The 24,130-nt window shown below is 37.6% G+C and overlaps 1 protein-coding gene across 1 annotated transcript in view; it reads right to left on the reverse strand.

Moving 5' to 3' along the window:
- stk39.S (serine/threonine kinase 39 S homeolog) overlaps positions 1–24,130 on the reverse strand; it is a 166,500-nt gene that overhangs the window by 7,453 nt on the left and 134,917 nt on the right. The window contains exon 17 of the mRNA XM_018238844.2: positions 283–347. Coding sequence (XP_018094333.2) covers positions 283–347 — 65 coding nt within the window. The remainder of the gene's footprint in view (positions 1–282; positions 348–24,130) is intronic.

The raw sequence follows: 24,130 nt of genomic DNA on the forward strand, positions 1-24,130 counted from the left end.
CAGCACAATTGTGCTGTGTTGCCATCACCATAAATTTTAGTCAATAAAAATTAGCATTTCAATAAAAATCAGCATTTTATATAATTTGAGTTTAAATGAGCCTGACATATATATCTTATATATCATTAGTGCACACGTTTATGTTAATGTAAAAACAATGAAATAGGGTTGCATAATAATTGTGGTTAGACGAGAAACATGCAATCTAACACATCCAAAACATGTTTCACAATATTCATAATGGATCATGTACGTGGCAAATACATTTGCTCAGCCACTCACCAGCTTAAAAGTTAATGCTTTATATGCCAGTGGGTCATCTATCATCTTCTGCAAATTAGCAGCAACTGTAACAAGAGAAAAATGACAAGTGCAAATTTAACAGACACAAACAAAATGTTTACTGAGAACTGTAAAACTGCAGACTTTTCATGCAGCAAAGGGCACTAACTTGATAGATCAAATGTGCAAAACTGGAAATGTCATAAATTCTAACAATAACATACACTCACCTTAATTCGTCAAGCAAAGCAAAGTTACACTAGCGATTCCTAATTTGCATACGGCGCCAAGTTAAAGTACAATGGACGTATATGTAGCAGCAAATACATTACACTACACAAGCCTGGGAACGCTTCATAAAATAAAATAGAGTTGTTATTTTGCCCTATACATGTGCCCACTGTATAGTTTAGGTGCCATATGTTAGGAAATGTAGGGGGGAAAGAGGGGTACGCCCAAAAAAATTTACGATCTTTTTCAGCCTATCAAAGGAAAAGACGCCAGTGTTTTTTGTGACTTAAGAAAAAATTTCAACTTTTTTTGAAGCAATCCCTATCTACTCTATTGCACTTCGCCTGGTCTGAGGTGGCAAAGGCAAGTCTGGCGCAAGAGGTAACGTTCAGTAAAATGCGCAAGTTAGTGAATTAGCGTAGTTACGTCCCATTTGCCAGAGCGCAACTTTGCCTGGCGTAAGGGTGTGAAGTAGCACTAGAGTAGGTCCACTTCGCTAGCGAATTTACGCCAGCGCCCATTAGTAAATCGGCAAAGTCACGAAATGACGTCACGCTGACGAATTTGCGCTAGCGTTAGCCGATCCGCGCTTTAGTGAATTTGCCCCCTAGGCTGGACTGACATTCATCTTTGCAGTCATAATTGCAGAAAACTGGGCAAAAAACACAATTGTAGTTTTTTTCCTCACACATTGTCACTTATCAAAGCCAGACATGTCTCAAAATGCAGTTATTGGCTTTTAATCATAGGGTGTTTAACTCTATCGTGTCAAGTGTCAAAATTTTGCAATCAGTTTTTTTTCTCATGTTTCTTTTACTAAAACAGCTTGAATCCTAGGCCTGCAAATAAAACCAGAAAAAAACATCCTTAGAAAAAATATCCCCTGCAGAGCTTATGTTCTTGAATTCTGATTGATTGCCCTAATTTTTGTAATACTGTATGAGTAATTTCCTTTCGGAACAAACTGTTCTAAGGCTGTTAGTGCTATAATTCTGTGAAAATTGCTATCTACCCTTCCTATATGACTAAATAAATAAGTCTCTTGTTTACACATAAACCAGTCAGAGATGGCTAGCATTTTATAGCACAAAGCTGAAAAACTGCATTTCTTGTGGAACTACTAGAACATTCCCATTATGAGCTACTGCATAATAATAATATATCTTTTAACGACTTCTCAATTTTTTGCTCAGTTATAATTTGCACTTATGTAATTGCAAAAGTAAAATGTGTAACAGTTTAAACTTTACATGGATCATTTTGAAAGGAAAATATCTCAAAGAATTAAAAGTAATATGCTCCTGTTATGCCTGCTTAAATGCAACCAACCACAAATACTTAAAACGTAGGATATCCAAAACCCAGAACTGACTCCAAGGACCTCACTCTTCTGCCTATAGCAGCCGCCTTTGGCTTCGGGAGGAGCCCTCAGTTACTCATAAGCCACCAGTACTTAATGTCAGAGGACCACGGAAAGAGAGGCAGCGTATATGTGGAACAGGCCTGGGTCAATATCAGACGGGCAATATGGTACCAAATCAGCAGAAGTCAAGGTCACAGGCCGGGTTCAACACCAAACGGTAGCGTGGTACAGAATCAGGATTCAAAGAATGGTCAGTAACAGGCAGTGGTCAGTACAGGCAGCAGAAATGCAAAGTCAGGGACAGGCAAGGGTCAAGAACAAATATCAGACTTGGAAAACACACCCAGGAACTATGGAATAGACCTTTACGTTGGGCAGTGAATGCTTGGTCGAGGCCCCTTTTTCCGCATAGACGTTTCAAATGCAGAAGAGAGTCAGAGCTGCTGTTTTCTATTAAAGGGATATTGTCACAGGAAAACATGTTTTTTCCCAAAAGCATCCAGCAGACTTCTGCATTGAAATCCATTTTTAAAATATGACTTTTAATATTTGATTTCGAACTCTGCCATGGGGCTAGATATACTGTTAGTTTTCCAGGTGTCCCCAGTCATGTGGCTTATGCTCTGATAAACTCCAGTTACTCTTTACTGCTGCACTGCAATTTGGGGAGTTATCCCTTCCCTTTCCACCCAGCAGCCCATCAGCAGCCTATCAACAGAACAATGGGAAGGTAACAGCATAAAATCTCCCTGACACCTCTGATAAGGATTCAGCTGTCTGAACTGATTAATAGCACTGCTGCTACTGTCCTGAATGTTATCAAGTAGGTGAGCATGCAAAACCGCCTATACTGCTTCCCAATAAGTTTGGAATTTTACTGCCAGGTAAAATACACTGTGGAAAAACTGTCCCATTTGTCATTAGCCTCAATTGACTAATATATACCGTATATGTGTGACAGTACTGCACTCATCGGTAATACTTGTGAAAAATCAACGTTTATTGAAAAAATACAATGTTTCGAACACCAACTGTGCTCTTTCTCAGGCATAACAAACCAGACTGTGACCAACACAAACTGCTAGATACCCTCCCCCAGAAATAAATGATTCCAAAAAAACTCAGGTTGCCATTGTTTTTTGATTTTTCAGTATTATTAAGTATTCCCAGTAAGTGTTGTACTATGTCACTTTATTTGCCATTTTTACCTGGGTAAGTTGCTGTATAAGTTTAGAGAGTGCTCCTCCATTGTTCTCATATATGGAGGAACACTCCATTGTGACCCCAAAACGTTGCACTTCGCAAAAAACAAGCAAGGCAACTTGCTTGCATTGATCCTGTGTGCCTTGGGATTTTTGCTACGATCCTCTACCTTAGTGCAGCAGGTATCACTACCTTAATTATCTACAGGGTGTGCGAAAGCCAGAGCTGATTCTACCCATTAGTACTGCCCCCGTACAGACGACTTAAAAGTCATGGAACTCATGGAACTCCTGCATTTCTCTGCAGAGGAACAAACCTTGAGGCCATCGTTAAAAATTCCAATGCCAATCCTAAAACTGAAGAAATGTCTTATAGGTAATAGTATTCTAGTTTACGCAGCTTCTGCCCTAAAATGTAAAGGCAGGAGAAAATTTTCCCTTTAGCATGACCATCTGAGGTTGCCACTATTGGACATAAATTAGTCAGAGACACAAGAATCTTTCATGTAATCTGCACACCATTAGAAACCAGACAGAAACAAATCAGATGGCTTACAGGGAGGTAAGGGAAAATAAACCATAACAATTTTCCTTGAGGGGTAGCGACCCATCTAATTAAAGAGTATCCTCCAGTGAGAATTGGGATGCTTACATAGGAGAGCTTGGGTCAGAAAAAGATTCAGCTTTCAGTGCATGCGTGGATACAAGGTTCTTTAACATCACCTGTACCATCAGAGATAAGAGAGGAAAGTTGCTGGAGGATTGCATGGAGTGAGATCAGGTCTAGCAACCACTGCATCACCTTTCCTTTAGTGAGAATTATGTCTGCTCACTTTTAACTTGATCCTTTTGTATCTGTAAGCTTGGGATTCCTAGTTTGGACTGTTAGAGGCAGTATAAGGGTCAACTTTAGTATTTTGGTTGAAAAAAAAAAGCTGTTAAAGATATGTTAATCATTGCATGCTCGCTGTAACAACTCTCTCACCAAACACTCCAAATGCGAGTAATGAAATGCTTCATTAGACTTATCTCCCCATCTCCCAGATTTCAATCAAGTTTTTTGACATAAAAAAACCATAATAAGACAGCACATTTGATATTTTTTAATCACATGCTAATGTTTTTCATAATCACCTAAAACTGACATCAACTGTTAATATTAACCTAAATAAATCTTTGTCGCACATTTCAGTAGAAAAAGGGTTTGCCTTCTTCATGATGTGGAACAAATATTTCCAAAGTCTATCAAAATTGACAGTCGCATTTCTTTTAAAATCTGAACCACCTAGGTAATGCATTATCTCCCGAGTTCAGCCTGGCTGAACTACGTCGCTATCGCGCTGACATTTTTGACAGCTAACGCTCATTTAATCTTTGCTCTTCAACATGATGGATCACTTCAAAAAACTTCACTTACTACAGTCCATGCTCAGAATGCAAAAAAACCTGCTACGGGAGATTATGCAGATGAAAGTATTGATTAGCAGACACTGTAGAACCCTTTTTTCAACTGCCACAGTGTAGAGAGTCAGAAGAGTTGTGTTTTAAAGGGGACATAAACTTTTCCCTAATCCTGCTTCCTCTAAGTTTCCAAAGTAGACATCCAAAGCTTAAAGTAGAACAGTTTCTATTACAAAACAGCCTCTTTTAATGTTTTCCTTACAATTTTTAGCAAAATAAATGCTTTATTAGTGCTCTAAATAAAATGAACATAAGGGCTCATTTACAAATACAACTGCAGTTGTTGTCAAATATGCAAAAATGGTTGTTTCATTAAATGATGCCATTCATAAAATTTGCTTTTTCTAAAGACACTTCTTGCACTTCCCCCATAGTTGCAACCTGTGGCAAAGCGTCTGACCTACCTCCTGTTGTGAATCACAAGTTAATGTTTCAATTGACTGAAGTCACCACCACCTTCAAGCTGGCAGTAATTTCAGGATTCCCTCTGTGAGCTATGGTAATAGGTGCAACAGACTTGTGCCTAAAGAATCACATGCCATTTTAATGTGGATGAAAATTACAATTGCTTCAATTCAAATCTCCACCAGAACTTTTCTTTGGTTATTCAGTTTATACAATTCATATTGTTTTAATTTATATATAAGTCCATAGCTTTCATAACAATCATTTTGTTTCTAAGCTGTGTTTGATATTATAGATATGTCATATTCAAGTACAGTCTAGTCTACTCAAAAACAACTAAGCCTAGGTAACTATTCATCCCACAATTAGGGGCCATCAGTCAGTAGAATTTCACCCCACTATGAATCGGTTTCTTAGCCAGGAATGGAAGGACGTGCAATTTCCTTAGGTCCCCAAGCATGTTACTTTAAGAAGGTGGTGGCAAAGCAATTACTGGGCAATTATATTTATTTAAATTCCCCATACCTACATACATAGGTAGTGGTATGAGGAGGGTCGGTCTGGGGGGCCCTGGGCCCACCGGGACCGCTGTCCAGGGCCCTCTCTGGCCCCCCTACTGTGACGCACCGATCGGGCCACACGCATGAATGCGCACACAGCGTGCATGCGCGAACAGCGGGCGCATGCGCAGACGGCGCTGCGCGGCACCGAAAGAAAACATTTTTTTTTTAGAATTCCTATATCAGAAGAGTCTGGCCCAGCGGGGGGCCCATGAGGGTCGTGGCCCACCTGTTTTTTTCCCGGTTTCCCACCGGGCCAGTCCGACACTGGGTATGAGTGATTATGTATTAGTTAAAGGGAACCTGTCGCCTTAACAAAACAATACCAAATACTATTTTATAATGTTAGTCAATCAAAATAAACTCCACTTACACTATAAAAATAATTTAAATATTGTTTTTTTTAGTCTTGGAATTCATAATCACAGCAAGCAGGCATGTGCCATTTTGTAGACAAGCTTTGCATCATGCCAGAATTTTGTTTTATTTGCCAGAATGGGGGACATGGTACCCCTGCCAATAGACTGGTTACACAATGAAATGGTTATGAAGGAGGTGGAATGTGGCGAGTGCAATGAAATCTAGGATGTGCAGAATGGAAAGTGAAAATAATTGCCTACCTCGCTTCTATGCCTAAGGCATAGAGGAGGGGCAGGCAATATATGTTTAACAGCTGAGACTTTTAGAATTTGGGTTTCATGTTTAATTTGAAAAGGACTTTTATTATAAAGTTTTCTATGTCTGGATGACAGGTCCCCTTTAATGTAAGTATTATATAAGACTCTAACAAATGCCAGAATGGGAAACCTGATAACTCTGCCCATGCACTGGCTACACAATATATGAAGGAGGGGTAGGGATGGGTGAATTTGACCCGTTTCGCCAAAAATTTGCTGCCGGCGAAATGTTGCCGATGCCCATTGAAGTCTATGGGCATCAAAAAAAATTTGACGTGCGTCTTTTTTTTTTTGTCACACAACGCCATACAAGTCTATGGTCGTGAATTCCGCAGAAAAAAAATGTGCCCATCCCTAAGGAGGGGGAATGTGGGGAGCGCAATGAAATCTGGGAAGTGCAGAATGGAAAGTGAAAGTAATTGAAGGCCCCGTCTCAAGGCAGGGTCCCAAACCTTTTTAAACAATGAGCCACTTTAAAATATAAAAAGATATGAGGAGCAACAAAAGTATGAAAAAATATCCATGGGGATGTCAAATAAGGACTGTGATTGGCTTTTTGGTAGCCTCTTAAAGGATAAGTAAACCTTTAAAATAAGTGAATGTAAAATCGATGAGGGGGCTATTCTAAGCACTTTTGCAATGTACATTCATTATTTATTTTGTTTTTATTCCAAGATATTAAGGGGTACATGTAATGTTAATATGAATGAATTGTGTTACAACAGCGCCACCTGCTGGTCAGTTTCCCACCAGTCTGACCAGCAAGTAGTCAAGGAAGTTGTCAGGAGAAAGAAAGAGGCTGATGTTCTTCTGCTTAGGAAAGATGTGAGAAAGGTTTCTAATTTTATTCCTAAGCAGAAGAACATCAGCCTCTTTCTTTCTCCTGACAACTTCCTTGACTACTTGCTGGTCAGACTGGTGGGAAACTGACCAGCAGGTGGCGCTGTTGTAACAAAATTCATTCATATTAACAGTACATGTATCCCTTAATATCTTGGAATAAAAACAAAATAAATAATGAATGTACATTGCAAAAGTGCTTAGAATAGCCCCCTCATCGATTTTACATTCACTTATTTTAAAGGTTTACTTATCCTTTAATGGACTGGCAGCCCACAGGATGCTCTGTTAGGGTCTAACAGTGCATCTGTTTTTGTATGCAACCAAACCTTGCTTATAAGCCAGGAGTTTAAAAATAAGTACAGGTATAGGATCCGTTATCAGGAAAACTTTCATCCAGAAAGCTCCGAATTACAGAAAGACCATCTCCCATAGACTCCACTTCATCTAAATAATTCAAATGTTTAAATGATTTCCTTTTTCTCTGTATTAAAAAACTGTACCTTGTACTTGATCCAAACTAAGATATAATTAATCCTTATTGGAAACCAAACCAGCCTATTGGGTTTATTTAATGTTTACATGATTTTCTAGTAGACTTTAGGTATGAAGTTCCAAATTACAGAAAGATCCATTATCCAGAAAACCCCAGCATTCTGGATAACAGGTCCCATACCTATCTGCTTTGAGGCCACTGAGAACAACATCCAAGTTGTTGTAATGGTTGTAGATCACTGGTCTAAGGCATAGAGGAGGGTCAGGCAATATATAATTTACAGCTGAGACTTCTAAACAAGTTTATAACATGTATGGATGTTTTAATAAAAAACAGAATTTGGGGTTCATGATTAATTTGAAAAGGACTTTGCTTATACAGCTTTTTATGTCTGGTTGAAAGGTCCCTTTAATGCCTTTTGTTTACTTCACCATTTTGCAGTTTAGTCGCGAGTACACAAAATACTGTTGCTTTATGTAATCTGGAATGTAATCTGGAACGTAAGATATTTATATTTTTATATTTTTTATTGATTTTCCGAGTTCCCACTAGTAAATTCAATGGTCCATAATGGCAGAACACCAGTACCCTGACATTTTGGACCTATCAAGGCTCAGTATTTCAGGTTTTGTTGGAAACATAAAGCCTGTCGCACCAATGTTATGTCTATGATTTTTTTATTTCAGTTTTTCGTTTGAGGAAGCCAACATGTTTGCACATCCAGACAAAAGAGCCAAAAAAAAGAAAAAAAATTAAAATATGAATACAGAGCAAATAATAACATCTACAACTTTACTTATTTTTTAATAGGTTACAGAGCCTGGTTGGTATATTACATGCCACAGACATAACAAGCCAAATTGAAAGGGCAACTATAGCGAAAATGAAAATGTAAAATTAGCTTCAGTACAGTGAAATAAGAAACTTTCTAAGTACAATCAATTAAAAAAAAACTGTACAGTTTCCGAAATAATCAAGTTTACTTTCACCATTCCTCTCTCAATATCTGTATATCTTCATTCTGTCTTCATTCGGGAGTTGGATGTCAGATGAATGATCCAATATATCTTATAGAGGAGCCTGAAGTTGTATTAGAGCTCACTTTATTAAAATCACCAGAAATCCTGTCTCTCTCCATGCAGAATTTTTGCAAAAGGGAGTTATTTTGTTAGATTTTGTTTGTACTGGAATCAGTTATTTGAGTGAGCTCTAATACATCTGCTAGGAAAGGAAGCCCCCCCCCCCATAAGATTTATTGTATTAAACTGCTGCATGAAGAAAGAATGAATAGAAACAGATGCTGAGAGAGGAATAGTGAATATAAACTTGATTCTTTAACAAATGATGCAGAATTTTTAATTTATTGTATTTAGAAAGTTTCTTACTTCAGTATGATGAAGCTTATATTAAATTTTCATTTTGCAAAAGTTTCCCTTTAACACAATAATGACGTGAAAAAGTAGTAACATAGTAAGGGCTCTACTAGATCAGGCCCTGCCAGAGAAATCTGTTAATATCTCCCCAGACATAAATTAATATTGTCAGTCAAATATATCCTATTAGGGAAAATCTGATTTTCAACCCAGGCAAGCTGGAAAGGCCCAGGGGAGAATATGATATGAAGCTTGTGAGATGAAAAGTGCATTGATTATAATCCGTGAGGACATAAACTAATTGACAAGGAATATGTCGCATGTAAAGCAGCTGCACAGAGTGAAATGTCTTCTTAAAGGAGAGCGATACCTTCAGACAAGAGAATGCACGCACTCCTGCAGCCTTGATAGTTGAGGTAAAAGAGTAATTTTATTTCTTCATGTTAAAAGAAGCTACATGAAATAAAATTACTCTTTTACCTCAACTATCAAGGCTGCAGGAGTGCGTGCATTCTCTTGTCTGAAGATTTATTCGCCCAAGCTACGGGTTCGGGGCACGGCACCCGGGCCATCAGATAGACGCGGTGAGTGCCAACTGAGTTCATTTTGATTTGGATAAGAACCGTTTGATTGCAAGTGAAGGACCTGGGGTTTGGACACCCAGGCCATCCCGTTCCATGCGGTAAGGATCACCGTGTGGCTGCTAGTTGCCTCAATCGTTTTTAAAAGAGCGTCATGCTTGATCTGCTTAAATTGTTTAAATTGGTTTAAGCGTTTGGGGTTAACTTGCATACATACATCCATTTTCAAGTTTGTCCACTTGAGATTAGTAGCCAGCGATCTTTTTCTTGGTTGTTTTGATAAGAGCGATACCTTCAGAATTAATACTTACCAACAGATAAATTATATCATAGTAGTGACCTATCAAATAATGTTACTATATATATAATATCAAAACAGGGGGGTTGTGGGAGCACTCTAAAGGCTTTAAAGTATATATATATATATATATATATATATATATATATATATATATATATAATAAATGCTATTGCATATGTACCCAAAACAGGGGTTATTTTGTTACAAAGTTATGATCATAAAATTGATAAGCCACCATACCACGTCAAGGTAAACCCTCCGAATGGAGGTCCCTAACTTGTTTTATATTTTATATGCATTTTAGCATTACCTGTAATCAATGTCCGTTGAACGCTGTTTTTTCACTGAGGGCTAAATTTGATTACAGGTAATGCTAAAATGCACATAAAATATAAAACAAGTTAGGGACCGCCATTCGGGGTTTACCTTGACGTGGTATGGTGGCTTATCAATTTTATGATCATAACTTTGTAACAAAATAACCCCCGTTTTGGGTACATATGCAATAGCATTTATTATACTTATATATACTTTAAAGCCTTTAGAGTGCTCCCACAACCCCCCTGTTTTGATATTGTATATTTAGCCAGGAGCTGTGGCATAGCTTCAGTGGTTGTAGCACCCCATACCCCCCCCTTTAAACTAGTGGTGATCCTATGCTTTTAAAATTGGGCGTTTGTTTTGGGAATATCTCTCCTTTAAAAGCCTGATTTCTGGCTGGGAGGATTTAGCCCTTAGTGAAAAAACAGCGTTCAACGGACATTGATTACAGGTAATTCTAAAATGCACATAAAATATAAAACAAGTTAGGGACCGCCATTCGGGGTTTACCTTGACGTGGTATGGTGGCTTATCAATTTTATGATCATAACTTTGTAACAAAATAACCCCCGTTTTGGGTACATATGCAATAGCATTTATTATACTTATATATATATACTTTAAAGCCTTTAGAGTGCTCCCACAACCCCCGTTTGATATTATATATATATATATATATATATATATATATATACATACACATTATTAATAAATATTGCACCTTGTAGAGCCTAGCATTCCTATTAATTATGTGCAGTGCTATGACCACAAGGAAATTTTACACTTTTTTCTGACCAAAAAATAAATCAATGCTGGGAGTAAGCATACGTGGATATTAATGAAGAATAAGGAAGGACCAGCCTCTCTAAAAGAGACTAATGGGGCAATGGGGCAGACTATAAAATTCGCAATCCTTCCTCCACTGTTGGAAGTGGTCACTAAACAGTTTTCGGGTTTGCAAAAGCTATATTAAATTCGTGCAAAGGAAAATTAGTAGGGATGCACCGAATCCAGGATTCGGTTCAGGATTCAGCCAGGATTCGGCCTTTTTCAGCAGGATTCTGATTCGGCCGGGCAGAAGGATTCTGAATCCTAATTTGCATATGCAAATTAGGTGTGGGAAATCACGTGACTTTTCATCAGGAAACAAGAAAGTAAAATTATTTTTCCCTTCCTATATGCAAATTAGGGTTTGGATTCAGTTTGGTATTCGCCGAATCTTTCACAAAGGATTCGAGGGTTCGGCCAAATCCAAAATAGTGGTTTCGATGCATCCCTAAAAATTAGTTTGCGCAAAGGCATAACTTTTTGCGTTGCGAATATTTTTTTCATTACCGACTTATATTCTCCCATAATTGTTTTATATTTATATAAATGTATGTGTTCTTCAATTCATAGCGTCCATTAACAGGGAATGCCTGGGTGAGTATGCCAAGCAGGGTGTAATTTGCACATATAGTAGATACTCTACAGAGTAGATTGTATCTACAAACTGTGGAAATATTTTGTAAACAGAAAACAAAAAAAAAATAGTTTTCGCTTGTCTAAGAATGAATATTCACAACTGTATATTATATATACTTTTTTAAGATAAGGTTGACACTTTAAACTAAGTTCTGACAGAGAAAAAAGTGCAGACTGTAAGGAACAAATACATTTTTAGAAAACCTTTTAAGTCAACCTAATATATGTACTTGTATTGTAAAATCAATATTATTTAATACAATTTTTACTTTTGGCTTTGTAACGATTAGAACAATTTCAGTTTAAATGGAACGTTCTAATCCAAGCATGAAATCATTTGGAAGAGTTTTATTGAGAGACTGAAAGGAAAAGAATTACATACAGTATTGTTTGCCTTGCGTGAGTCAAACAGTCAAACAGTCAAACTGTGAGTGACGCTTATAGGAGAAGGAAAGTCTCTAAACAACATTCCCTAAAAATCTCAGCCTTAATATAGTCTCTAACATATTCCCCCAGCTCAATGTAATGTTGCTTAGTTTGCCTTTGTAATGGCAAAGTCAGGTCCTGCTATTAAGTACCTGTTTCAATCCAGAGCTGCTTCCTTTCTCCTCCAACAGAGATTTTCCCGGGCAAACACATGCGCACCTCACTGCTGAGCTGCTGCCGTTTTTTTTTTCTTTTCTTCATTAGCATATTCAGCCTGTATGTGCTGAAAGTCTTGCCCTCGTTAGCCCCGCCCACTTAATCCCATTGTCCAATCGGAACTCTCCTCTGTTTTTTCAAGACAGTCCTGCACAGCCCCTCTCCCTAAAGCTGCAGTTTACAGTGTAGGAGACACGGGCGGAAGTGATGTCAGCAGCTTGAAAATGGCAACTGCAATCTATTTAAGAGAGGGCTTACTTTCAAGACAGCAAGCTGGATAAATAATGCTCATCCAGAAGAACTGCTATAGCTGTTTGGGAGGCAGAAGTATGGTAATTATATTAAAGGGATTTTCATGTAAATCCTTTCCTTCTCCTTTATAGCCTCGCGAGGAAGGAAGGCATAAAGATACTAATAAATTCTATACTATTATATGATGGCTAGATGGACATAAAGATGATACAATAGATACACAGACAGCCAGATGTTTTTCAGATGCTACATAAACAGAACTTCAGAGCAATAAAAAACATATAACCTGTATTTATTCTATAAATTATATTATAAATAATTGGAAATATTTTAAAAAGGGATGTTTTTGGGAATCATAAATACAAAACCTCTATTTTTTATTTAAATACTCATTTGTAGTCTGCATTTTATGCAAGTATCTATGTATCTCATTGACCAATGAGTTCACTTCCTTTGTTGCAGCAGATACAGTAGATCTATTGTATCTAGTCTCCATTTTATCCTGTCACAGATTCCTGCCACTCTTGATCTTAAGATGCTCTGGATAGGGGGTGGAGTGGGTGAAATCAGGGGTTGGATACTTAAGAGTTGGCACAAAGCCACAACATCTTATGAACAACTTATAAAGGAATTAAACATTATAATTTCTTTAGAAAATCATGTGAATTCCTATTCCTTTCAAAATAGCATGGATTTTATATAAGTAAAGAAAAAGATTGATCCTTCTGGATAGTAAGGGTTTAATATGCATATTAATACTGCTTCTAAAAGGTTTCATGATCAAAGGAAACAAGGGAGCCTCTGTTGTGCTCTCCTGGTTTAATAGTAGGAGAGCGTTGAGGGATTGCATCAATCACATCCTTTATGTCCTTGTTCCAAAAAAAACACAGATCTTGAAAAAAATCTGACTTGCCAGACGTTGATGATAAACATGACCAAAAACAAGGTCAGTTGATATGAGGCTAACAAATCCAATTAGTATTCCCAACGAAACTTGGTATTTGCTGTGTTTGTTGTAGTAGACATGCCGTTCCCAAAGAGATTACAAGGTACTAATAACCTGAAACATTTTTAATCTACTTAGTTCCCCTTAAACAGACAGTGTGTGTACAAAAAAAAATCCATTTTAGTACTGTATCTGCATACAGCCAGCCTCTTTCGAGGCAGTCCATTATAGAATACTCTATTGATCTTCTACAGACAAGGAATCTCCTATGTAGTCATGTTAAAATAGACACAATTGTTTTAGCGTATTTATGTTTATTTTAACCAAGCTTCCCCATTAATAATGTGCAGTTTCTTCCTATAGTAGAAAGTAGCAATTTTCATACCTGGTTTTAACTCAACGTTTGCATTGATAAGCCGAATCAGTAATTTTATTTGGGTCTATTGTTTATTAAGAAACAGCATATAGGGCAAAGATTTAGCATGCCCAGTAACTCTTGTTTTTTTTTTACCACAATTACTGGAGTACTTGAAGCAAGATGCTGATTGACATCCTGGGATACATAAGGGAGAGTTTTTGCCATATTTATATCTTTTGGCAAACTACTAAGACTTCCCCTGACTTTCTCAGGGTTTGCATACTGCTCTTTTGTTCTCTTGCAGTTGCAGCAAGATGTGGCATTCTAAACCTTCAATAATTACTTCATATTTCCCATTAGATTTAGAATTAAACTGAATTGAACCACACATAATGCTCAGCATGATTCCCCATTGCGGTGCAGCAAACAGCAACAAGTGATAACCCTTTTAATACTCTGAGTCAATCAGAACCAAATATTAAATATTGCAACCTAGCTTAATAAAACTGGCACCAGGAGGCCACTTAGCAAACATCCTTGATTTATTCTTTTGTGTGAACTTCCACTGCTAGAATTATAATGCCATAAATCACAAAGCATTAACACTTAACACATAAAAAGCAAAACTGTTTTATCTATCAAACACATTAGATAATGTTAATGGATTTTACAATTGCTAATGCTGCCATTTGGATTCTCTCAGAAGTTGTAATATTTCAGCACAGGGCACCAAATTGTTTTGTAAAAGTCTGACATTTGGATCTACATTCAAAGGCTATGGGGATCGACAAATAGAAGCATATGTGCCTGAGTAATTTACTTACATATATAAGGGGGGACATTCCTTAGTACTGTTGTTCCATCTTAATGTTGCTAGACTACAACTTCCAACATACTGTAGTATCAAGGGTTAAGCAACCTTAGAAATGAATGACTGATTTATAGCCAGTAAAGACCTCACTCTATAACTGAACTCTATAGCTGAACTGAACTGAACTAATTTGCAATTATCTGTAATTAAGTTTGAGGCCTACTTTAGAGATCTAGAGGGAGCAATCTAGCATCAGTTTTAGTAAAGGTAAATGCCGCCTTAAAACCAACATTACTCCCCAGTTCTCCATGGGCAGGGGGAAAAATCCATACCAGTGCTGCCCCACCCAAATGTTACAGGACTACAGCATATAATCAAAGCTTAAAACATGATAGGAGCTGTAGTCTTAAAGCAGCAACTTCCCATGGCCTCCATGGCTGATAACCCAACTGATACATAGAATACTCCAATAACAATTTAGCCTGCTCATTAGTTTCTGTTTTTAGTTTCATATGAAGTATTTACTAATGCTAGACACCAAACAGCATTATACTTGTCTTTCAAAAATCTGATTATATTGTGATATTGACAAACATATATAGCATAATCTCAATATAATAGATAACAATGATATGGCTGACTAAGGGGCTTATTCGTCATCAAACAGGGAAGAGAAAAGTCACAGATGATGTTGCCCATATCAACCCATATCAGATCACTGCTTCTGTTGGAATCTAATTACTGATTGGTTGCTATGGACAACATCACCATTGATTTTTTACACAGCATGTTATGTAGGGCCTCTTAGTGTTAGTATAGAATGATAGAACATATGATCCCTACTGCATCTGTAATTATGTCTGTCTACTTTGGACAGCTAGGGGATCTTTATATCCCTAATTCAGTTTCCATATCAGTTGCTCCATCCAAATGTTACTGGACAACAACCCCTATCTCTTGAGAATAGTGATGGGCGAATTTCGCGCAAAATTCGCGAAACGGCGAAAAATTCACGAAACGGCGCCCATTTTTGACACCGGCGCCCGTTTTTGACGCCTGGCCCATCACTACTTGAGAACTGTAGTCCATCAAAAACAGAGATAGATTCTTAAATCAGTATCGCACTATACTTTTTGTCTCCAAGTCATAACAGGTCAAAGGCTCAATTCAGTGTGAGAATCCTGACTTTAAATGGGTGAGGTCAAGGTGTTAACTATAAGAAGTGGTGGATTACTAGGTATAAAAAAAAGTCTGGGAACGCCAAGTTTAGACCATGCATATCATGCTTAAAGTCAACACCTCAACCATTTGATGGGAAATTTCAACCCACACCTGTAGCTCTTCCCATAGGTGTGACTGGCTTGACCTTACAGTGAAGTTGTTCTCAATAGGGTTGAGATCTGGTGATTGTGCTGACCATTCCATCAAATACTTTACCTTTCTTCCCAAAAGCTTTTAAATAGCTTTGCATAATTCATTGTTGTGCTGCATCATGAAAGATGCGACCCATCCAGCGCTCACCACATGGGATGGCATGATGTTGTACAACATGAATTGCTTAGTGATTGCACAATTTTGAACGCTAGAGTTTATGGACCTCTGACAACCAACTTTTCAAATGGTCTTAATTATTATGTTTTATATGTTCCTCCGAAGTGAAAGTACCGTCTGGTTGTCAGCAGCCAAAAAATAAATTGACTGTGACTTTTCAATTTTATTGCTAATTTTAAAAAAGCATCTATGGTCCTCGCCTTTTGATCTTCCATTCTGATTTCCAAACTGCCACCTACTTGCAAGTGTAATTAATTTAAAAGTGAACAACCCCTTTAATCACAGCTGATCAGATGCTACACATAAAAGAACATAGAAACATGGATTCAACTGACTGATTTGGATCCAAATTTTGATATCTAACTTAACTGTAATCATTAATTATACTGACAACATATATTGTTCAGTTACATTTCTAAGAAAACAGGGTTGAACATTAAACATTGTCCCCAATGGCTACTACAAGTGTTTTGCATTGAGGTTTACAGGCTCCCTCACCCTTCTGGTGATAAATAAAGATGACAAAGTTGGATTTTTTTCCCCCTTAGGGCGCATACAAGTGTTTTTTAATCTAATCGTAAGCAACACAACCAGCAAGATTCATTAAACAAGGGGAGAGCGCTCTGTGGTTTATATTCCCAATTTATTAGCGAAAGGTATTCTGCAAAATATTTAATCACCTGAAATTTGACACTTCAACTTCTTTGCATATTATGAAAAATTGATGTTCTCTCCAGTAGTGTAAAGCTGTAAAACCCTACCTATTATATATTAAACTTCCATTTGGTGATTTTTTTTTTCCCTGAGATAAAATAAACTATTTTAGCAAGTGGGAACAAATGCTGCCAAATGTATCAGTATTTTATGATATGAAATACTAAAAAAAGCTTGCTCACAAATTAAGGTGCAAGGAACTATGGAACACCTATGTCTGAAAGAGACCTACAAAGATTTAAATATGATGGCAGAAAAGAAAAATAGATCAGCAAGCTCAGTACAATTGTCAGTTAAACGTTACCTAAAGCCTTTTTAAAACATACAACTCCCTCCAGTGGTGTGGGTGTCCCTCTGCTCTTTCAAACCACACCACAACACACCTCCAATACTGCCCATTTCTATGGTAATAAAAAGAGGAGAGCTGCATTATTTTAATGCAATCAGGTCTGGATTAGCTTCAACTACACATAGTTCGGGAGCGAGATGGTTGGCAAGAGTTGTAACATCCTGCCTGGATTTGAATCAGAAACCCACTGCTTGCTCCATTGTTTTTCAGCTACAGAAATAGGGCCCCCAAATGGAAACCAAACTGCATTGGTTCCTCTTGTGAGGCTGTTTGGCTAGGGAGAGTATTATCTCTGCAGATGGAAGTAACTGAGGTAGTTACTTAACATTCCCCCAATTCCTCTTTTGCCTCTCTACGAGGCGTAAATCAATTTTAAAACAAGGTCTGATGAAATCCTCAAAACTATCAGGGGAATCCACTCTGGCCAGTTCAACTTTAATATTTTAAGCCAAACCTTTACTAAAGATTGATTTCTGTGCAGCCTCATTACAGGCAGTATCAATCACCCAGCTTCTAAATAAGGAGGTTTAATTGGGTGATTTCTGCAGTAACAAAGTGATTAGTGTCAACAAATATCTTAGACATAGCAGCCAAAAACTCATTGTAGTTATTAAATAAGGGACTCATCTGCTCAATTAAGGGAGAAGCCTATGCAGCTGCATTGCCCTGGAGCAGGGTTAAAATAAAACCAACCCTTGATATCGTTAGGAAAGTGATTTGGCTTGATTAGAAAATGCAGTCCACATTGATTAATACATCTATGATATTTATCCCTATTCCCATCGAATTTATCAGGAAAAAACATTTTAACACCTTGAGGCCCGGGCTTAGGACAGCAAAATATTAGGGGAGGCATGCTGCCCAGCCACTTTCTAAGGAGCAATGGGGACGCGCGTGTACGCGTGTGCTCTTAGGGGGAGTGCAGGTGGCCGGGCACTAGAATCAATTCAATGGGTGCTAGGAACATGCAGCCTAGGGGTGCCGAGCAGGAAATCCAGCCCTGCATCAATGGCCCATTATAATGTCACAATCTGTAACACACAACCCAAAACAACTGCCAAGGATACTCTTGCATTAACTGGGTCACTGGCCCTGGAAGACTGTAGGAAAAAGGGTATCTTGTGCATTGTTGCAGTAAGAATTTATCTCTATGGTTGCTACAGTCATCTCTATGGTCTACAGTTACCATCATGATTTAAGTCAATAATAATCAATAATTAAGATTTTGGTAATCTAGAGAACTGGGGGGGGGTTAGTAAGGTTCAGATCCCCTTTAAGGGCATTTCCCTGCTCCATTAAACCTTAAATATTTCCACTAGAGAAATTCCTTAGGAAATTCTTTTTTTAAAAATGGTGCCTTTAATGGTTTACAGACAAACAAAACAATGGACTGCAAAATCCTGTAGTAGCAGAGAAATTTCATCCACTGCAATGATGATATGAATTATCATCACTCAAGCAATTCCCAGCTGCATAGTCTTTATTACAATAGATCCTTAATGTATTTCAAATGCAATAACACAGAACAGTGGACTTTTCAGCATTGTTTCCTACTAGTTAAAACTTCTGCTGGTATTAAGAAAGTACATGCTGATAGAGAAGGAATGCTTTATTCTCTGTAAATAGATAGCTCTACATCAGTGATTACCTGCCAAGTATAGTAAGCTAACCCAAGGGTAGGGAGACTTGTATCTCTTGATGTTAAATAAGATTGCTTTTAAAACCTGTAGACTAAAGATTTTTTCATCTCAAAAAAGCACGTGTTTTTTTCAGCCAGATATTAATGTCAATAAATGATGGTAAAAAGGGCACTTCATCACTCCTGTGGCTTGATTCTCTAATCTTCCTAATGCTTCTGCGATGCATTTAAACTCTTCTCTGCTGCAAATTTATTTACTAACAAACACATTGGATGCGCTAAACCAATAAAGGGAAAGACAGATGTTTGAGGCCGATTATACATTTCCGAATGGCTTTGGCTTTGCCACAAGGGATAGAAGAAAACATTCTATCCTCGTTTGCTCGAAGAAATGTATCATTACAAAATATCGCAATCTCAGAATCCCATTTGACTTTAAATACTCCTTGAGCAATTTTTATCTGGCAGCTGGTGATTGTAAATATGTTTTAGCAGCTGTATTCTTAAAAGGAAAAATTACCCCCCCCCCACACACACACACACTCTGTTTTTCCATGAACTTATTCAGTTTAGGTTTATGTAGAAAAGAAGCATAAACACTGAACATCTGAACATCCAGAAATAAATGGGTTTTTTTAAACCTCATATTGAAAGGTTACTCGTAAGACTCACTTCCTAAATCATCCTAGAATCTCAGAGCCATGCAACTCCATCATTACCTTGTTCCATAGTGAAGTTTAAATTTAAGTGAAATTTAAGTCCTTTCCATAATGGGTGGGGAATAGTTTGAGAATCAATTACTTTGCTCATGGGAAAAGGTAATGGTGGAGTTGAATGACAAATGGGGCTAGGCAAATACTTCCTACAAGTCAAAGATAGACTGCCATGGTTTTCTAAAAAAAAATGCTGAATGTGTGTTTACATTTAGTTTGGGAAGTTCAAACATTCTTATGTACCTTTTGTTATGTAAGCCCAAATCAATGAGCTTGTGTCCCATGTATCCCCCTAGTTGGGGTTAGAGAGTGATGAATAGATATTCCCTTTAAAACATCTAAAAGATTTGATACAAACTATAACAAAGTAGATAAATCTGCCCTTATGTGGGGGGTTTACAAAACCATCATTACCATTAAATGTGTGTGGTGATTCCTTATAGAAATATTGACTTACCTAAATCAGCTGTTTAATTAAAAATCAATAATCAATAGTGATGGGCGAATTTGCGTTGTTTGCTTCGCCGAAAAATTAACGAATTTCGCGCGAAATTCGCGAAACGGCGAAAAATTCGCAAAACGGCGCCGGCGTCTCGTTTTCGATGCTGGCGCCCGTTTTTGACGCCGGCGCCCGTTTTTTCTACGCCGGCGTCCGTTTTTTGCGCTGGCGCCCATTTTTGACGCCGGCGTCCGTTTTTTCAAAAAAAAAATTTTTGACGCCGGCAAATTTTTGACGCAAATTTTCGTGGGCATTTCGCGAATTTATTCGCTGGCGGCGAATCACGCAAATTTGCCGCGAATTCGCGCCTGGCGAATAAATTCGCCCATCACTAATAATCAACTCAATTCTCCTTTAAGACAACTCAATAATTAATCAGTGGTTGTCTTAAGGGGGAATTAAACCCAAAAACTAATATGCTAGAAATATCATATAGTTTTTTATATATATTGAACTTACTGAACCAGCCTAACAGTTCAGCATCTCTATAACAGTATAATCCAGGCCATCAAAGCTGAGGACAGAAGCTCACCATCTTGGATTTTGTTGGTGTCTCAGAGACAATGCACAATGTGCTCTGGGCAGCTGTTGAAAAGCTTAGGGGTCATCACAAATCATTAAGCAGAAAATTAGGTATGTCTGTCATATAAACTGATGCTACTGGGCTTATTTATATATTATGATGTAGAATGCAATGATTGCTTGGCTACCATTTACTGAGAATCTGAAAATCAATTTATAAAATAACCCTGGTAACTCATACGATATGTCACCCTCAGGATAAATGTTATCACTGCATTAAATGTTACAGGATATTACATGTTTCTTATTGAAAGGGTCATTTTTTTTGTAGAGAGCAATTGCACATGGGGAAATGTATTGCCCACTTTAAAAATTCACTACCACGGAGCAATGGAAATAAGAAGATGCAGTACTTTGGCATAAATGTTGCAATCTAGATGTCCCTGTTGGCACTCGTGTGGTTCCAGGTAGTCAAGTGTGGTTTGCACAGAGTGGACAGGAGGCAAGATTAAGCAAAGAGCCACCCAAGAGGGCTTTGGTGCATCCTGGTTAATTATCTGCCTCCAGCCATACCTATCAGCCATCCCTACAGGTCTCCCTCTGCAAATACAGTGCATATGTAGCCTCATCTACTTCCTTCAATCTTCAAATTTTCCTATGCTCTCAGTCAGCTCAAGATGAAAATCAATGTTTGCAATATATATAAAAGAGAATATTAATCACTCCGTAGATAACATTACCATACAGCAGCTACAGTTCAAAATGAATTAGCTAATCGTGCACTGAGATAAGATGATGACCCATGGGTGATGATACAGACTCTCAACTTAATCATCCACTAAATAAATATTGGAGACGTTCCAGCTACTATACATCTAGCAGTAAAAGTAGAGCCAAGGGCACTTATCCAGCTTGCTAATTTTATAAATAGCACGGTCGCTATTTGCCGTAATGAGACATTATCAGTTTCAAATGGTGTTGTTAGTATGTAACAATGCACAGGCGACACCATTCATTTATTTTCTATAGTTAAGCCAAAAAAAAAAATTCAACTACATAAAAAGAAAGTATAGAATAAAAAGGTTCTAGGAGTAAATCATTACTCCTGTCATCATACGTATCATTTTATGTTTGTTTGCTTAAAGGAAATTGTAGGTGATATAACAGGGCACTAAATCGAAGTCACAAGTAATAGAGCAAATAATAGGGTACAGTGCCTGCTCTCAAACAATGTAGACTCACACTAATTTCTAGGTAAGACTTAACTTTCCAGTATTATTAGGGCAATAAAAAAAAGCATTCCTGTTACATTATTGGCAAGAAATGGACCAATTTTGGAACACAGCTGTGTTGGAAGCAGTTATTTTACTTCTCCATGTGTAGCCCCAGTGGCATCTTTTGAGTGCCCTGGCCTAAATGACGTCTTTCAGAGAACAACTTCAAAGGCATAGCAGTCACTCTATACCCTTCAAAAGAAAGCAGTTTTCTGTTCCATCATAAACAGAGAAGTGTTTGTGGCTGGGGCTGAAACACATTATATATTTGACAGAATACAAATTCAATTTATCTTGACAAAGCCAGAGGGTCGGCTGCTTTTTCACAGTAATCTACAATAGTCTACAAAGATGCCGTCTTGGGAATAGCCCTTGTGTGTGCAATTTCTAACTTTGCTCAGCTGCTTTAAACTGAGAAACAATGTTATATCTTAAAGCAATAAAGAATGAATGAGCTGAAAGTAGTGATAAGTAAAAAAGATTCTACCTATATTTCTGGTGTTGTGGTTTTTAGATCCATAAAATGTTTGAGGAAGTAACCAGAATGCAGGAACAAAAGTTAGATGAGATACTTTTTTATCAAAATGTTGTATATTCTCAGCAAATATATCACCAATTTGATATATTTTATTAATACAAAAAGAGAAAAGAAAAGTAAAACCCCGTATGTCTTTATATTCTAGAATCACTTAAAAGAGTTTACACTGCTGCCAATAATTAACTAAAAACCTCTAAAAAGGTTTTTAGTTAATTATTGGCAGCAGTGTAAACTCTTTTAAGTGATTCTAGAATATAAAGACATACAGGGTTTTACTTTTCTTTTCCCTTTTTGAATTAATGAGATACTTTTTTGTAAAGGTGGTAGGGTAGAAATTGCTCAGCAACAACAGCATGTTCTGATCTCCATTGATGCAATCTTCAACAGTGAATTGACCAAAATCATCAGGAGTGACACCCTGAGATTGATGTTGGAATTCTTTAAGAAAGCCACTGCATTATGGTAAAAAAAGGATCGCATGCTTATTTGTTTTATAATCAGGACCTAGAGTGTCTTTAAGGCATGGGGGCATTACTAACAGCCAGAACAGGTTTGGTGTAACTTGAAAAATATTCTTAGATTAATTCTATATGCATTCTGTATGTCATTTCATTCTCCTATGAAAAACAACAGCAGCTGATGTTTTGTTGACAGTGGTACAAAACCCATGTCAAATATCCACTCTCCACTCCCCCAAGTAAGTCCTCTATGCCTCCTGTGTTGTCCAGTATCAGCCCTCTTCAAAACTTATCCAGTGTCCATTGTCAGCCCTCCTCCATTCAACATCATGGATCATAAATAATCAGCAATACTGTTCACCCCTACATGTGTCCACCAATCAAAAGCCACAGAGGATAGCCACATGTATGTTATATAGATGGGCCGGTCCATAACAGAAATACACATATTGGCACATTTTGGGGCAGGACAAATGAAGAATAGTAACTTCAATAAGTATGGTTTGGGGATTCAAATAGTCAGTTCAATCACTGTCGCTTCCATCCAGCCAGGTTGAGCAAGAAAATAACGTGGTAATGAACTTCAATCAAGGGCCGAAGACTGCTGCAAACATTGTGCTTATTATTAAAGACTGCATTTTTAGAGCATAGATCTTTATCAAGTGTGGTAAAGAGCTATGCTTGAAACATGTAGCGTTTAATAAAAAGCACAACGTTTGCAGCAAGTTCATTACCACATTATTTTTCTTGCTTAAACTGAAGAATAATGGTCTATAATGATAGAGAAGTTGGAATTGAGGAGAGATACTGGACACAAGATTAGGTATGAAGCATGATTGACAACAGACAAGGAGGAGGGATGGAGGAAGCCTAATGGTGCAAACAGGAGGGGCAAGCAAGAGTTCTGATGGGGATTGGGTGCCTAATGCATATTTAGGGTTAGATGAAAACATGTGATATGATCTTAATGGACATGGTACACCAAAAAAATTATGTACTGCCTCCATAGAATATTCTGTCAGGGTCACTTACCTTCTAAGAAAATATCTGGACTTAAGCACAGACATCAATAATATACACAATTATACAATAGCATTATTTTGCCTTGTGCCTCATGTTGTTTTATGCTGTTTAAGATCAATCTTCTCTAATGATACCACTGTTTCCCACTACTCAACAAATCATCAACTGCATTCTGTGCATTGGTTTACTACCAAAAAATGCATTTTTCTACGTAATAAAGTATCCTTTTCTGTGAAATTCCCAGGAGACTGCCTTTATGACTCTACTTTAAGCATGATGGGACA

This window comes from Xenopus laevis, chromosome 9_10S, assembly GCF_017654675.1.
Source record: "Xenopus laevis strain J_2021 chromosome 9_10S, Xenopus_laevis_v10.1, whole genome shotgun sequence".
Lineage (NCBI taxonomy): Eukaryota > Metazoa > Chordata > Amphibia > Anura > Pipidae > Xenopus > Xenopus laevis.